Below are 19,039 nucleotides of genomic sequence, written 5' to 3'. Positions count from 1 at the left end.
TATTTTTGTATGGTTGAGCTTTGAGTTGTGATAAACTGTCGCCTAATATTACAAGATGAAACTAAGCCTTACTTCATTATTACAACCAATAAACTAGAAAAACTAGCTACAAAAATGGTATAATTAGAATGATCTGTGTACTAATAACTAATTCCTTTTCCATACACAAAGGCCTTAATAACCGTCTAAGTGAATTAGTATCCTTATCCTTAGGATTATTACGACTAAGCCTCACTAAGCCTGTAAGCCCATTGCTTTAAGTACTTACTTGCCTACATGACGTAGTTACTTATGTAAAATACATACCGTACCTATAATGGGTTCACGGTAGAACGCTGCATACAAAGTACATTTCCATTCAACTGCTCGCCAATCTCCGCTGTTTTCCATCAGAATGACTCACTGCTGTCGTCCACTTCACAAAAAGAAGTAAACATAACGGCCATCCCCGGGAAATGAGCCATTCCGCACACAGGTAACAAAGTAGATTAAGAGAGTAATTAATCGACGCCATTTGCATTTTGTTTTATCGATTAGCAAGAGATTATCGATTTAGTGTTCGATTTTTAAATTAACCGACTTTACGTTAAACTCCTGCTACAAGAATAATAGCAAATCGACTTCGCACAACTTATCTTACATTAATCCATTAACGTCGACATCGCTGCTTGTATTTGAAAATGGCAAGATAGTTTAAAAATCTTTGTAAAGAGGTTCCAAAAGGTACCAGTGAATCAGCTTTTTGATAACATTAAATCGTGTACTTTGACTTCAAAGATCTTTGTAGGATCATATCCGTCTCGCATGTTCCTACAGTGAAAACCTCCCGAGCGCTTACCCTAATGGAACTTTGTGTTGTATCAAACTTTGATCCACAAAAGGTCAGCGGACAAAGACACAAAAATAAGAACCACGAGCTCTTTACTTTTTATTTGTAAATAGACTCTAAAGTAGAAACTTTTTGGTCAGATCTGGCCGACTTTTTCGTTTTCACCAGCATCCGATGCACATTTTGTCGTCAGTGTTTTATTTCTCATTTTTTTCACGGAATATTGCGCTGGTGTACGGTCGAGCGTCGCTCTTAGCTAAGAACCTTTTCATTAAGTATTATTCGGAACTCTTTTATTCGGTCTTTTTCAGATTTACATCAAAATGCACTTGGAGATGGAGTCTATTAAGTGTTTAGATAGAAATGAGTGTACTGTTTAATATAACAGAGGCAGTGTTTAAATTTTAACGTAAGTACGTGTTTTTTAACACCGGTTCCTGATGTTGAAGTAAGAGCAATGTTTAACACAAGTATCACGGGAGCGTCTTACTATGTTTCTCTAGTAAATTCAAGGGAAACATTGCAACCTGCTTGTCATACGGCTTATAGGTGTGAGAGTATAAGGCACGATTCTCCGTAGTTAGCTATGATCTTTCTAGAAAACGTGCTCAGTTTTAGTGTAGCTTTTAAGTACATATAGTAACAAAGATTACTTATGTTTCATTTAGATGTTCAATTTTAATGAAATAAAATAAATACGTTCCAATTCTCAACTCATTTATTTTCATAAATGAATAATCTCTAAAAGACTATGTCTTTTACATCCATCGCCTAATTATAAGATACGAGTATACTATTACGTAGTAAAATACTCAATCATTAACAATATCATTGACGAATTAAGGTACAGTATCCATTGATTGGGATCTATTTGCCCACATAAGCAAAATTTAAAGAAGGTACCTAAGGTAAGTAAGTACAGTGAATTCGTCAGAAAAAGATATAAAATTATATATGTAAAATGTAATCATGGTATAAGTACCTACATTAGCTTTTACTTTTCTGGTACTTAATAAAAATTTGCAAGTTTATGCTCATTAAGAAGTCATATTTTATTGCATAAAATAAAAAGTAAAAAGATATAAGTACTCAAAAATTGCGACAGCGTTTATACCTTACTTTCTATTCTTTGTATGATATATCAATGGATACTTTACCTTTTTCGAAAAAACAATGCACTTTAGTCCTTACACTTAGACAGATCTACAAAAATCATAGAGGTAATGATATGTAGATATTTTATATCTATTTGGGTTTACCTGCCTTACAAATCGAAGAAAATTGGGAAGAGATTGGCTAAATAATTTTCTAGATATGGTAAAACATTTTTCCTCCTCTTTCTCTCTCGTCTTAGGTACCCTAAACCCTTTAAAATCACTCATATATTTTTTTTAAATAATAAGCGCAAAGCTACCTAACTTTTAAATTACATTATAATATAAGTAACATATTTGACACAATATAACAATTGAAATTAAAGTTCAATCAACTGTACACAACTTTTAACATCTATAAAGTAAAATATAATTCATTGTAATATTTTCCAAGGATATTTAGATAACGCGGAGAATATAGTAAATATAAAATTAATTTATAATTAAGAGTATATTGATAGTAGTAAGTATATAAAGCAATTAGCTGCCAAAAGTTTTATTAAATTAGGCACATGTTGACAAACTAGTTTTTATGTCAAAAGTTGTTTTAATGATTGCTATGGGTACTTTGTAGTAGCAACGCTTAAGGTATTTACGATTTTGTGTTGACATATTTTTTCCATATGTTCGCTTATCCTACTTTTTCCACGTCCATAAAAAAAAATACAAAACTACACAAGGAATGACTAAAATTATCATAATTAATAAAACAATGATGAAACTACATAAATAAATAACAAATGAATAAAGTTTTCGTAATAATAAAAGACGGTTTCGAAGGTACAGCCATCGACAAAATTGAAAATAAGTATACCTAGTAGGCATCGGCAGTTTTCAGTCACGTATTTACACTGACGAGCAATAAATACTGATCAGTTGCAAAAATCTTACCTTAGATATTCATACATCGTCGTATTTAGTTATAAATATCACTGTGTTCCCTGATTCATTGCACCTAAGTGTAAGTACGTTATGAGTTTGAGTAAAAAGGTTTTGCACTATTGTCGATGGTTGTACCATAGTAGATTTTAAACCAACTTGGAAGAAGGGTTATGTACAAAACGTTGACACAATGCTACTACTTATAATCTATCACAGGATGTTCTGAGCTTAATATAAAGACTGACATCCTTATAAAATATTATCTACAAGCTATATAGTATATCTACACGTAAATATACAGTAATTATTTATACATATATAGTAACAAATTAACATTTAATAATTTCATAAATTCATCATTATTAGACATATTAATTCAATCTGGTAATTTCAAAAGAGAATGCCTTTTTTATGTTTTATTGAGCAATTTTAAGTGTCTGTACTTTTTGCAGCTCTTAAATTAATACCATAAAAACGATACCATAAACATATTGATCCATTTGACCCCGACCACTGATGTTATTAAGGAAAGAACGTTCTTTTAAAAAATTTATGAAACTTATATTTTATAGTCAATCAATGGTAACATTAATAAGTACAAACAATTTGTCTTACATTGATAGACACTATGGATGCTTCATTTCCTTATGTCATAGCCGGGTAATAATGTTAAAAATATAAAAATAAATCTACAAATATCAATGACTACAATTATTTGGCAACAACGCAGTGAAATTATTTACATAAAACACTCAGTGTTCATAATTTACTACTTACACAATTTACAATGGACGACGAAAAAGGCGTAAAACAATGAGATTATAATCTATAATAACTACAATAAATAGTTTCTATCAGGTTTATAACCGAGGAACTCCAACACTCACCCGCATTCATGTCTTACGGTTCATTACACATTGCATCAGTCATTGACAAACTTGTTACTGGCAATTGCACACCGCACAGCGTTCTAAATTCAAATTCTATATTGTTCCTTGCACGAAAAACTTACGTGGCGACGAAGTTATCAGTTGCATAAAATGCTAAGTGCGTGAGAGTGGCAGCACTGATTAAAAGAACACTATGGAGGAGGTGCGATCCCTTGTCGGGTAAACCGCATTCTTGCCTGTTGTATTCGAAGCAGAAATTCTGTAAAATAAAACACATTATTCACAAATTACGAAATATTCAAGGAAAATATGTTAATTAATAAGGGCTTATATTACTATCCGAAAGGTGGTTAACCGCAATAGGAATTCGCTAATAGTTTCAGTTACAAAATGAAACAATGTTCGCCACTGAATATAAAATTTACAACGCGAACCACAGTTTGGGAGTCACGAACAAAATCGGAAGAGTTTTCCCGTCACGACATTGTCTCTTCGGCTTGACTTCGGAATTTCGGAAACTCGTAATTTTGTGAAAGAAATAATGAAACTTCTGCGAGTTCGGAAAGCTCTGCTCTTTTGAAAATGTTTATGTCTCCATATATGTATGTAAGGGAAACCGTACTCTATGTAAGTACACACATCAAAAGTGTCTAGGGATCAAGCATTTTTATGCGGATTTCTTGAGATTGAGATGTGGCTTTGTAATAAATTTATGATTTTATAAATTTATATGGATCCTTTTTGGTGCATTTCATAATTTGAATCAGGAACTGTGAATCAAATTCGAGTAAAAGATGAAAATCAGCTGTCAATATTTTCCCTATAAACACATACAACGCATTGAAGACATTATTAGTGCTACTGTTTCCCTACTACTGATTAAAACCAACGTTATTATGGAGCGGCGACGTCATTTAAGCAGGGAAGAAATGCTCAGAGCCGTGGGAATGATAGAAGCTGGTTCCCGGCAACGTACTGTGGCTTTAGCTCTGAATACAAGTCAGAGTGTTATCAGTCGACTTTGGACACGTTACCGAAGCACTGGTACCGTAGCTGAGCGCCATGGAGGACGGTATCGCTGCACCACACGGAGACAAGACCGATACATTCAAATCTTAACTCGAAGAGCTCCAACAATAACCGCCATGATGTTAGCCGTGAGGCTTCATCACTCTTCAGGGAACTTAATTAGCGACCAAACAGTCAGAAACCGCTTGCATGAAGTGAACCTTCATTCCCGAAGACCGCTACGGGTACCACCTATAGCAATGCACAATCGTAGGATTCGATATCAATGGGCTCTTGAACACAGAAATTGGGCAGAAGAACAATGGCGTTTCGTGTGCTTTTCTGATGAGTCTCGTTTTGGTATGAGACCGGATACAAGACGTATACGACACTGGAGAACCCCTGGACGCCAACAGCGATTAAAATCCTGCCAGGAAGTCCATCCTTATAGTGGTGGAACCATCATGGTATGGGCGGGTATTTGGATCGGCGGAAGAACTGAGTTGATTTGGATCAGAAGCAACCTCAACGCTCAAATTTATGCTGAGACGATTGTATCAGACGTCATCGTTCCTCTACAAGTGCAAATCGGTCCCTTATTTCAGTTAATGCATGATAATGCACGACCGCACACCGCAAGAGTTGTAAGACAGACTCTCGCGGCAGCTAACATCAATGTCCTGCCCTGGCCTGCTCAGTCGCCAGACTTGAACCCGATTGAGCATGCATGGGATATGCTACAGAGAAGAGCTCTGCCGAATATGGAGGGTATCCAGTCGCAAGAAGACCTTTTTTTGTTGTTGCAACGAACATGGGCGGCCATTCCACATCGTGATTTGGATGAACTCATTTTGAGTATGCCAAACCGATGTTCTTGTGTTGTTAGTGTTCGCGGTAGAAACACGGATTATTAATTGTTTAAGTTACCCAATAAACTTTTAAAGAAAACTGTTATTTCAGTCTTTTTTTTCGAACTTTTGTGTTAGTGTTTCAAATGTCAAAAATCCCTTTATTAGGAAAATGGCAAATTTCTTTATTAGTGCAAAGGTGACTTGGTTTATCGTTACTGTGACAAACGAAAACACTTTATTTGATGAATCCTTAAAGAAAATTTTAATTAATATCAATCAGGAGAAAAGTTATTGCAAAAATATATGTTGATCCCTAGACACTTTTGATGTGTGTAATAAACGGAAAACATCACGAAAGTATACAAGAATTTCCTCCAGACATACATTTTGTTTTGCCGATTTTACTGCCCAATAAAAACAGTCTAGTTAGTTACCAGCGCCGCGCCGGCAGTCTTGGCCAGGGTCTAAGAGGCTTACCGTTTTTTTTGTTTTGCGTGTCAGATGGGCTTAAGACACTTGCAGGAGAAATCTTTGCTTAATAGTATTGAAGTTTTCTTTATTAAATAAATGATTAACTAACCTTAATGATATTAGACGCCATCCTCTTAAGGAAAGCGCTAGTGAATAAGGCCGCTTCGTCGCCACAGGACCTCTGCACGGTTTCTTCGGAGCACATCAGGTACTCTTGGAATGAACTGAAAATAACAAACTTTATTAAACATCCCACAAAACCAAAGTAACCTTTAAACTTAAAGACGTAAAGGCCAAAATCGCTGATCACTTTTAATTTTAATATCACTTAATTTGCATAGAAGGGGCTTAATGAATTTCTGTTCGGAATCAGCTACAGTTATTAAAGTTTTTGCTTAAAAGTGAAAATAAAGGGGCCATTATAATTACTCGGTAACACCTTTTTTTCGCAAAGGTAATTAGAGAGAGATGTAGAAAGAGATGTAATATTGTAATTGCTTTCTTAACCGCAATTCTTAAAGATCTTATGTCGATCGCCGCTCAGTTTTTCAGAAGGATAATCTTATTTTGTGAAATGTTGTAATCAACTACTTGAAATTGGGTATTTATTCTAAACTCGTATGGTAGCTTATGTCTGTTTAACTGCTGGAAAACGAGGTATTAATAAATCCCCTCCTTCGCTACTAACAAAAATATCATATTTTAAATTGAATATTAAACTGTTAGAGACTATATTCCTGTATGCCATGTTTAAAAGGTATCAAGGAGGGTTAGTAGCAGGCCAAAATGATATCGTACCGGCCAGCAATATTATAGGTAGTAAACAACAGTTCCAAAATTCAAACTAGGAATAAAGTGACCTTGGAAACAAACGAACGTCAAAGATTTGTTATTAGAATTTAAAATATATACTTAACAGTCGTTTTGAACCACATAAAACATTAGGGTTCTTTTATTTCTTCGTCCAGAGTATTTTTTATGTTGCTGTATTAATTTAAAGATCACTTAACAGGTTCAATGTTAATTTTGTTTTTACATTCATTCAAAAATATATAGTCCGTTTTTTCTATAAAAATAACATACATAGATAACTTCCTTATATGTAGAAAGCTGACGTCTTAAGAGCAGGATCTCAATCACGATCAAACTGACAAGCCGATCTACCTAGTTTGCAGACTGTCTAAACGTTAATCTGTCTAAAGCTTAATTCCTGATATTACCAATAACCTGTTCAGAGCATACGACGTAACATACACATTTACATTTCATATATAAGTAGACAGCAATGAAGCAATAGAATAAAATCATTCAGATGATACTCCACTTCATTATATTTTGTTCATAGTTATTGCAGAAGTGAATACATAATTGTCCATGTCAATCGTCGCTATTGGAGCCAATTGACTTCTTCAATTATTAGGACGACTTTTAATGCATTCATAGAGGTAGTTATGTGTTCGTACCCTTGATGGTCAGCCATTTTGATATTTAGGCCCAAAGAGCTAACCTGATAAACAACTATTAGGTCACGCATATGATGATGTATTAATTTTTAAACAAAGATCTATATTTATAAACCGTATCAATCTATGATACAGACCACTACTTCCTAGCAATAAAACAAAGGTCGAGCGGAGTATCAAACTGAACTAGAAGTTGTAATTTGTAGACAGTTTGCGGACAAGCGAGACCCTACGTTAACCCGCACGTAGACTTGTAAACGATGGCCAATTACCGGCCGATCATGAGAGCCTATTACGTATGATGAGGCCTAATTATCGCCATTATGATGGTAGGCCGTAATTGCACTTATGTTTGAATTGAATGAGATATTTAAACGTCTTAATTTTAGCAATAAAATGTTTGATTATACCGTGACCGTTGAATGATTTGGTTTGGAAGAATAAAGGGGTAGGTTATTATAAATCAAAGCTGACGTGATGAAAAACAAACATGTTTGTTATCTATGCTTTAATTAAATAGAATTAGATCTTCTTACAGCCTAGAATTTGAAAATCAAGTCGAAAGTCCGCCTCGAAATTACTTAAAACAGCAACAATAAAATGTTTTATAGTATAAAAATATTTTTTCAAAGACTTTACAACAGCAGCGAATGTAAAAACTGGAACTAGGAGCACTGTCGTGATTAATTAACTTTCAAAGACGGATCACTGTACTGTTTCTTTTATCACACAGTTTTTTCAGAAACTTTATAAGAACAGGGAAATCTTTCTTTGAAAACTAATTTATTAATTTAGGTATTTTAAGTGATTACTCTAGTATTGTAGATAAAAAAATACTTGGCAACCTAGCCAAGTACCTCTGAATGGGTCCATAATTTGAAGGAAATTAAGCATAAAACTAAAGTACACCGAAAAATTTCCAAGTAAGTATATGTTCAAGAGTGAAACTTTATGACTACCCTATTCTGCTTATATGTCTTTTGGAACAGTGCAGCAGTAAAATAGAAACTAGATATATAGCGAATATTATAGCATATGGTAAAGGTACAGGTACATAGCTGCATAATTTTATTTAAAAAATCTTTATGCGGAAGGAAATCTAAATTAAAATCTCATAAAACCTACTGAATATTACAAATGTGAACATAAAACACTAAAAAACAAAAGGATGCGCGTCTAAAGCACAAAACACATTCGGACATCTTTTGAGACTACTATCAGTGTGTGTTCCGTTAAAATAATGTTCACATATTATTTTTATCTTTGAAATAAAATGCACAGTTTAATTCAGCTAGAGTCACAGTCGGCACAGTTCGCGCAGTTGCTTTTTTCAGTGTGGAAATAGCACTGTTTTTGTTCATCTTTCCATTGTGTCAGTGCATGGCCAGCGATGTATAAATCCTCTGATAGTGTACGAATATTTTAACTAGAAAAAACTGACCAAACGCACCACATTCCAATGCAAATGATATTCTGCACTCTAAAAATAATACTTTTACCAAACTTTGCTGAAAATAACTTGCATTATGCGAACAAAAACTCGTTAGCATCGAGATAAGGGAGAAAAAACTGACAAAGAATACGCCGTTTTCCTTTTTCATAAATCAACAAACATCTGACAAATTGCTGATTCAATTGTATGGAATGGCGGGATAAAGGAATCATTAACACATCGAAAACTCTTAAGTACACCACTTAATCCAAACTGAATCTTAATCAGGGTTTAATGGTGAGAAGAGGGACGCTCAATGTCTCCCGGACAGCCTCCTAACATCAGCTTATCCAGAACATTCTTAAAATTTACGTAAACCCGATGAAATTAATGAACGCGAAATCTTTTGGATGAATACTTTTATAAGAAAAAATTTGGAATTTCGCTACCTCTACAAATACTGCCCCGGGCCGTAAACATCAAGCTTAATTTAATGGAATATTTGACTTTCATTCACTGCGATCTTATACAAAGACACGGTCAAAATCTAAACCAAAAATATTATATTACAAAGTCGACAGGGCCCGAACCACAGGCGGGCGTTGTTAATTTACATGTAAATTGGTACAGATAAGTACTATTATCAGTGGAAATCACGCCTCAGACAAGTAATTAGTTCGTGAGGCTGGGGGAGACTGTTCGATTTGTTGAATATTTTACTAACGCGGACTATTCAATATTCAGGACTCCTCCCGACTCTTTGAAGTACCCACTCTCTAGGACTTCTCTTGATAACTTCCATGACAGTTTAATTTGCGCATCTTGAAACTGAGTGACGCCGTTCGTCTGAAGAGATGCCTTTATAGACCCAGAATTGCAAACAGATCGTGCTTAGTTCCATAATATCGGGTGTGTCGTTCACAATCACATTAAATCATATCACATATACTTTATGATATTCTATGACGAATTGTAAAAAAAATAACCTAATCCATTCAGTGGTTTAGCCACAGGAGTCATTTTTCGTTTTTATAATTTACAACATCATGTGTAAAGCAGAGATGAAGTTGGGAGTATCGTATGTTTTGATCAGTTGACAGCTGTCAGTTTTCAAGGGAGAATTTCAGTTATTTGTAATGACTGACTTTTATATGGTGTTCTAATTTTTGCACATTTTTATTCCATTTACTTTGTTTGAAAAAATCATTTTTTTATTTTTACGTATTTTTCTTTTATCTTTGTGTTAATGACGTATATTAACCAGTATATTAACGCATTTAATTTAATGTGATTATGAACGACACACCCGATATAAAAATAACAATGTATTTATGTATGAAACTGTGTTGATTCTCAATAGATATCGGCCTTGTCGGTTGCCAAAAAACAAAATACCTAATCGCTGAAGCGACGGGCGCACGGCGTTGACTCGATATAAACGAGTTTGTCCTACGCGTTTCGTATTAATGTAGTTGGATTGGATCAGCTCGAGATTTTTAATACATATTAATGTTTTTACTGGAAATCTTTGTAATCTAAAATGATAGCAGCGAATCAAGCCACGTGGGTCGGCAAAGAAATATAACCGATGGGGCAGATAAACTATCTTAATAGCCTAAAATGCCAAAAATGTTAAAGATTACTATCACATCAAAATAAAATACTGATGAAGATATTATCAAGAATCATACGATGACGTTAACTATCTTATCTTGTTTGGCGTGATTTTATTTTCACATATTATGATGCATTATGTAAACATACCAACAAGATTTAAACCTACCGCAAACCCCTAAAGAAAGTTTTCAAGCAAAACAATTTGCAGACTGTTGTCGGCGAATGGCGCACTTTGAGCATTTAGCGAGAAGTCTGCATTTATCAGTATGGATTTTACTGTAAGTGCCTCAACTCAAATAAAAGCGGGACTTGTTGGAAACTTCTAGAGATGTGCTGTGGAAACAGCGGTCTCTGTAGGTTTTGTTACACTGAATTATGCATGCACAGTGACTTTGTAAACAAAATAAACAAGACAGTGATTAAAAGGGATTTAAACATCTCTACAAAGTGTGAACGTCCGTTCTCTTTTACTTCATTGTGGCAAACAGAGACAAATATTTAAAATTATGATTTACACTATGGGAAGTCACTCTTTGTCCCAATCACCTGTCATCGTTGCTGCTCAAGTCGTGTCGTTGTATCTCCTAATCGTAAAAATAGTTAACGCCTGTCGACAAGTGTATTTCTTCTCAAGATACAAACCTGGTGCAGTGAAATTACCTATTAACTGTTTTCAATCCTTTGGGAAATCTACATTGAACAATAATTAATAAACAAACTTTAACAAAAAACTGCCATTTCATAGTGCAAATACGCGAGTGCACGGAAACCTCATGCCTGAGTGAACGTAATAAAGACGAAAGTCCCGTATACCTACATCTGTGACAGTGCTACCAACATCTCAACGTAGAAATTAGCCTAAGCGTTCCAGCGACGTTCACAGTGCTATTAATTTGCATTGCAAGCACAAGCGACTGGTGGCGCCACCCCGACCTGTTTTGAACGAGGATTCCTGAGTAACGATTAATTACGGACTAGCTGTTATGCCTCGACTACGACGTTCTCCACCTACAACCACCTTCCACACACCCACACGCGATGATCACACTCAATCAGACCCAGAATTAAATATGTTAACGCCAAGCGATACGAGTTTTATAAACACTGCACGATACAAGCGCCCTCGCACTGAGCTCTCACCGAGTGAGGTTAACATGTTCGAAGAGTTCAAAGCTGACATAAAGGAAATGCTAGAAACATGGAAGGCTGACCAGGACTATCATTTCTCACAAATTATTGCAAAGCAGAACGATGCAATGTCTATGTTGGTGACTGATATCGCCGAATTGAAGTTGCAAACCTCGGCAATACAGAAATCGAATGCTGAAATAAAAGACTCAATGAACTTCATCAATCAACAATACGAAGATCTCAGAAAAGAGATTGCTGATCTGCAGAACCAACGTCAAGAACAAAGAGCTGAAATGTTAAATCTAGAGAGGAAAATACAAGATCTTCAGCTCAGGACCCGCTCGTCGTGCCTGGAAATTAGGAACATTCCGCAAATGGATAAGGAAGACAATGAGGATTTAATACGGTCAGTAAGCAGTATCGGGAAAGCTGTCGGGATGCCGGTAGTGGCATCTGAGTTACGGGATATTTACCGCCTCCCGGGCAAACCAGGTACGACCCGCCCTATTGTTGTGGAACTTGTATCAGTGAAGGCAAAACAAAATATGTTAGCTGCTGCACGGCAATTCAATAAAAATGCAGGAAGCAAGGAGAAAATGCTGAACACCGAGCATGCCGGCATTCCGGGACAGCGACTTCCAATCTATGTTGCGGATTTCTTGCCGTCTAGCTCAAAAAAGTTATTTCATATAACTCGCGAATTTGCAAAGAACAACGGCTACAAATTCTGCTGGTCTACAAATGGTCATATCTTTATTCGCAAAGATACAGGTGCAAAGCAGATAATTGTCACATCTGAAAAGTGTTTAGCTGACCTGCATAGGGAAGCATGACTTTTACTTTATTATCTGTTATTTTTACTTGTGCTAAGTGTTTGCCTTGTTACATACTTGCTAAACATAACATGTTTTTCTGGTAATCCTCTGTTTTTGCATGCATGTTTCTTAATATCAATCCATATGTTTATACAAATATCACACATACAACTTACACACTATTTCACACATTTAATACACTTGACATCACTCAAACTACGGAATAAAGGTATCAGCATGAGTATAAGTACACAGACTCGTATGGGAACTTTCTTTTGTGTATTTGCTATTCAATAATGACTGATATAATTAAGCTAAACGAAGACCTCGAATCGATCTCACGAGCAAAATCAATTAAATGTACTCCGGAACAATGTAATATCTATCTACCACAACATAACAAATCTATACAAATATTGCACTTAAATATAAGAAGCATAAATAAACACTACGACGATTTAACAATACTGTTATCTACAATAAAAACTAACATTCACATTATCGTTCTTACAGAATGCTGGCTGAGTAAAGTCAGCAAAATACCTATCTTGGATGGCTACACTTCTCACTATACCAAAAACACTTCTAATCAAAACGATGGCATAATCATATACACTGATGAAAAACTGAATTGTACTATTAATGAGCCCGTGTTTACCAACGCTAACTGTCTTATCTGTTGTATAGAAAACAAACTGGCACTTATTACTATTTACCGATCGCCATCCTACAGGCATAGGCAAAATTTTGAAAATTTCTTGGATAGTCTAAATAATGTATATGAAAACCTAACGGGGTATGGTAGTGTTGCCCTAATAGGAGATATTAACATAGATATAAAATCTGACAATGAAGATGAACGAAGCAATGAGTATCTAATATTAAATGCAACATATGGGCTGTTACCAACTCACACCTCTCCAACTAGGCTTGGTAATTGCTTAGATCACATTTTCCTAAAATCTACACTTCCAGCCACATCCATACTAGTTGAAACTTACATCACTGACCATATACCGATCTTGCTGTCCATAGAAAAACTTAACTCAAAACAAAAACCAAACAACATTGTGAATAAAGTAGATTATGAAGCCATTAAAAAAGAGCTCGAAACCTCAGATTTTTCTGATATTCTGCAATCACAAGATGCCAATGTGACCACTGATAAGTTTATCTCATTCTTAACATCGGTAATAAAAAAACATACAAAAATAGTTAAAATCTCTAGAAGAAAAAGAAATATTAAGCCGTGGATAACGCCAGGGCTATTGCGCTGCATTGCAAACAGAGACAGACTTCATAAAAAGACAGCCAAGACTCCTGATAATTTAATTTTAAAGATAACGTATACAAGATATCGCAATTTTTGCAATCGCCTTCTCCGGAGACTAAAAACAGAATACGAAAAATCTGAAATTCGTCGAGCTGGCAACAATCCTAAAGCCTTATGGAACGTAATCAGAGACATAACCCATACAAAACAAAATAAAAAATCGCCTACAGAACTCTTAAATATCCATAACAATCCTGCTACAGCTGTTGGCCAGGTATGTTCATATTTTACTAATATTGGCAAGGACTTAGCACATAAAATAATTTCTGAGAGTCAAAACAGACGGTCAGATCTATCACAAAATGAATCTCCCCCCTCGGTAAACTCATTTGTTCTCCTTGAAACCAATGAAAGTGAGGTGGAATCTGTAATCTTGCAGTTACGTAGCAATTGCGCAACGGGATGGGATAAAATATCATCCAATCTATTAAAGTGTTGTAGAAAATCACTGATAGGACCCATAACTCATATACTCAATCAATCCATTAAAACAGGAGTATTTCCCCAGGCATTTAAAAAGGCAGTCGTCCACCCAATTCACAAGGGAGGAAACAGAGACTGTGTCGACAACTACAGACCTATAACAGTATTATCAGCATTGTCTAAAATACTCGAAAAACTTTTGAATACCCGACTTAACGAATTTTTAAATAAATACAACATTATTGCCGATAACCAGTATGGCTTCCGAAGTGGTGTATCCACTGAAGATGCTGTACTGGACCTAACACAGTTCGTTGCAAGTAAACTAGACGACAAAAACAAATGTTTAGGCATTTTTCTAGACATGGCGAAAGCGTTCGACACAGTCTCTGTTCCCATACTTGTATCTAAACTAGAGACTATAGGTATCAGAGGAAACCCTCTTCTATTATTCAAAGATTATTTAACAAATAGGACACAGCAAGTTCAAATCGGTTCCTACCTTAGCGACGAACAGCTTGTAACGTTTGGTGTGCCTCAAGGGAGTGTATTGGGTCCAACCTTATTCAAAATTTATATAAATGACCTCTGTAAAATCTCCTCACCAAATACAAATATATATACGTACGCAGATGACACTGCGATTGTGATACATGGACCTAGTTGGGAATCTGTTAAAGAGATGGCTGAGGATTGCCTTGCTAGAATGATGGCTTGGTTGAATGCTAACCTACTAACTCTAAATCTAAATAAGACTTACTATGTAACATTCACGATAAGGAAAAATAAAAAACCGTCCAATTCATTTAACATAATAGCACACTCTTGTCCAGATAAGTCACAGAACTGTCAGTGCCAACCTCTAACATCTGCTACTGTAGTCAGATATCTGGGTATTCAAATTGATGAACATCTTCGCTGGGACAAACAACTGAACAAGGTAATGGCCAGACTGAGAACAATGATTTTTCTATTTAAGACCCTCAGAGAATCTGCATCGCCAGAGCTCCTCAAAAAAATCTATGTATCTCTGTGCCAATCTGTTATCAATTACTGCATCCCAGTATGGGGTGGAGCGTCAAAAATCAGATTCCTTGAGTTGGAGCGGGCTCAAAGAGCTGTCCTCAAAGTCATGACTAGAAAGCCATTTAAATATCCAACAACACACCTTTATGCTGACTGTCAGTTGTTAAGTATCAGGCAGCTTTATGTGCTCGCATCTATTCAGAGAAGACACAGGACAGTTTCCCCACTCCAGTGCAACAACAACAGACGCAGGAACCCCCCACCTTGTCCTAGAGTTTCACATACAACATCCTTCGCAGAAAGACATTACTATGTCATGAGTTCTAAACTTTACAATAGAATAAACAAAAACTGTAACATCCAAAATCTAACCACACATGAAGCTAAAAATTTAGTTAAAAAGTACCTATTACAACTAAATTACCAAGAGACTGAAAACTTGCTTACCTTTACCATATAATCATACACATCATCATCATACAATCATACACATACATATTACACCACACATGTACTATATATATATCTTCACAATTACACCAACACACCTCACACATCACATACCAAACACTACTTCTGCATGCATTATTTTTTTAAATTTTGTATAAAAATAGAAAATAATAATAATTTCTCTCATCGTAAATCAATAAAGCAATGACATGATCTGAGCAGTGACACACAAAAGTTAATCAATTATGATTGAGACTTGTACTGAACAAACTATCTCCTGAGATACAGGCTATACCTAGTTCAGGGGATAGGGTGTAACGTTTGTGGCATATGAACCACTATAATATAATGTGAAATTATGTGTTACTATACTAGCTTATTACTTGTATCCTTGTGGTGAGAAATAAAAATGTTTTTTTTTTTTTTTTTTTTTTTTTTTTTTTCATAACTCAATAAACAACAATAAAAGGAAAAAGGATTTTGTTTTATTCGCCTTTGTAATTTGTTTTGCATTCTGATGCAATACGAACAACACGGTGTCCCGAAATCAGTTTTATTTCATTTTGCATATTCCACGAGCAGCGTTCATTCTTGAAGTTCGCAGAATTCACGCGGTGTAAAATAAATAATAAAAACGCGATGATGTTTTTCAGAGAGCCATCGAAATGGTATTTTTTTTACAAATTGTGGTTACAGACACCTATATAGAACCGGTAAAACAAGACACTGACGAGACTGTCCTGAACAAAAATTGAGCATAAAATCTCAATAATGATTGTTAATCATCCCGTCACAACTCACAATAGTTCTGAGAATCAACAAAGATAATATTGGGCAGTTTTGGCACCAACACCTTACTACGACTACCAATTTAGGTGCCAAAACGTACCTAGTAATTACGTGAATGGGATTTTTATGACAGTTCCATGTCTCAAGGTGAATATTACTAGAAAGTGGTCTGTGACAAGAACACTTCTATACATTTAGATGGATCTGCGAAGTAAGTGCACTTTCCACGCTTAAATAACATAATAAATAATGTGAGGTATATGGATGACTATCTAGGAGCTATTAGCCCTTATAACTGGAGGAATTGTCTATGTTTGTCGATTCAATGCTTATTGATTTTGTAGCTCGTCTCCACTGAAAATGGACTTGTTAAATATGTTTTTGAAGGTGTTGAGAATGAGAACGATATTCGGCGTAAAGCCGGTATTATTACTATTATATAAAAAAAAACACACTTACCAACAAACAGTTCTAAGGTGATCCTCATGGGTAGTAACGAGTCCCGTCTGATCAGTCTGGTACTGATCTCCTTGCTGATGACTGCCCAACGTCATCAGCGTCAGTTCATAGTTCTTACTGCAAGTCTCATAGTCAGACCTGACCATTTTGACACAATCTGCGTGTTTCAAGTACTCGTCCTGATACTTTCCTCTGGTACATAATTCTTGGACCACGTCTGTGATGCCAGCGTAGATTCGGCGGAATACAACTTGTTCGTGCTTTTCCATGCAGACATTTGTGTAGTTGTCTATACATTTGATGCCCATACGAAGCTCTCTGTAACAATGTGTCGGTATTAAAAAATAGTAGTGGTTCGAGTGTGTTGCCCTGTGGCATCCCCCCAAACTTATGCTGACTAATAAATAAATAGGTACTTTTTTTTTAATTTTGATGAAAAGAGTTCTTATTATACCAGGTACAGAAGGTAAAAGAGTAGAAGGTAAGGTAGAAGAGTAAGTATATCTACGTAAAATATGGTACCTATAATACCAGCCACGAAGTCAACGGACGCATTTTTTCCTGAGCTCCACATACGTTTTCAATTTCCGTACAAATATGCGAGAACCCACATTATTCCAATACCCGGACGTAGGTACTACATAAAGTATCATACTATATACGTTACGGGAAAGTGAGAATAATCTTCGTGTCTGAATTCAGTAAGTAAGCTATCGTTTTCAATCAAACGTGGTCATGTTAGTACCGATATGGGAGTTAATCTCCCAAAAATATATACTACGGGCAACAAAACATGACTGTACATATTTTTCACCCTCGAGCCACCTGCCCAATCCACTGTTGGGAGTTGTGCGCATTTGTAACTCCCTGTAGATATGTTACGGATGGAAGCTGTTAATTATTTGTGGGAGTAAGATCTTAATGGTTGCTGTGGTTTCACTTGTGTTTAGTTTTCGTACGAAAAATCTAGTTTAGCAATTATCTAACAACTACATTTTAGAATCAAAGTGATAATGAGTTTGTGAGGAATTAAAACCTACTCGGATTATTTCTTGCTAGGTATATTTATTTATTCAGCGTTATAACTATGAAAGTACAATTTACATAAATCTAGTTCAACAGAACTAATAGTGCCAACTAGTACGGCTGTTCGCTCTATTAGAAACCGTTTAGCTGCAGATGAGCTATGCAAAGTAGACAGACACGCTCCGATTTACTATCTGCGCAAAATGTATGTATCTGTATCACATTGGTATCATCAATCCAACTATAGTTAGTCATAGTCACATATGGAAATGACCTAGAGGTAAATAGAGTAGGTTGTTTGTTTAAATTATCACTTTTTATGAAGGTCCACAGAACCCCATCGTGGATCGTAACAAATTCAGTATTTTTTTGTTTTTGTTACGTGGATTTGAACAGGTAATATGAGCTTCCGTAAAATTGAACGGGCACTTTACACAAAAATATGATATAGGACGCGCCAGTTCAAATATCATTCAAATAGAACTCACATTTTATGTTGCGCATAGAAGCGTTAGTGCGCTTGTTAAAAAAGAATTATGGCTTTATCTATCGAATATGACTAATGTGAATTCGCATGATCAATTTGCCGGATAAACACTGATAAAAGTTAATAATTTTACAAAACATGATCGACATAAACAAACCTTATTTTCCTCTATGACTCATACCTTGGAAATACCATGAAATATGATTTCGAATCGTTTTGCATTATCATTCCAGAACTGCATTAAACAAATACGTAAACAAAAACGGGCTAATATCATCACTTATTACTACAAATGCATTAAAGTAAACATCGTAGTGGACCCAAGAATAGCCTGGAGCTTCGCCAAAACAAACGAACATCCCGCCGGTCAAAAAATTACCGCCAGAATTAGGCATGCTAATTTATCGTAATTTCAATGTTTGCCGACCCGACCGCAGTAAAGTGCTTCATTGGCTATTCAGCTCTATGAAGCGCTGACTGAAGTCCGACAACTAGTTTCAAAT

At 35.6% G+C, this 19,039-nt stretch overlaps 1 protein-coding gene across 2 annotated transcripts in view; it reads right to left on the bottom strand.

Moving 5' to 3' along the window:
- Window positions 1-1,529: 1,529 nt before the first annotated feature.
- The window catches only part of LOC124633571, a 29,977-nt gene continuing 12,467 nt past the window's right edge, over window positions 1,530-19,039 (bottom strand). For both annotated transcript variants that reach the window (XM_047168851.1, XM_047168852.1), the window contains exons 3-5: window positions 17,024-17,341; window positions 6,195-6,309; window positions 1,530-4,014 (exon numbers count right to left, since the gene is read on the bottom strand). In XM_047168851.1, coding sequence (XP_047024807.1) covers window positions 3,874-4,014; window positions 6,195-6,309; window positions 17,024-17,341 — 574 coding nt within the window. In that variant the 3' untranslated portion in view covers window positions 1,530-3,873. The remainder of the gene's footprint in view (window positions 4,015-6,194; window positions 6,310-17,023; window positions 17,342-19,039) is intronic.

The sequence above is a fragment of the Helicoverpa zea genome, chromosome 9 (assembly GCF_022581195.2).
Source record: "Helicoverpa zea isolate HzStark_Cry1AcR chromosome 9, ilHelZeax1.1, whole genome shotgun sequence".
In the NCBI taxonomy this organism is placed as follows: domain Eukaryota; kingdom Metazoa; phylum Arthropoda; class Insecta; order Lepidoptera; family Noctuidae; genus Helicoverpa; species Helicoverpa zea.
The sequence above is the reverse complement of the archived record's forward strand: the minus strand, read 5'-3'. Positions and strand labels throughout refer to the sequence as shown.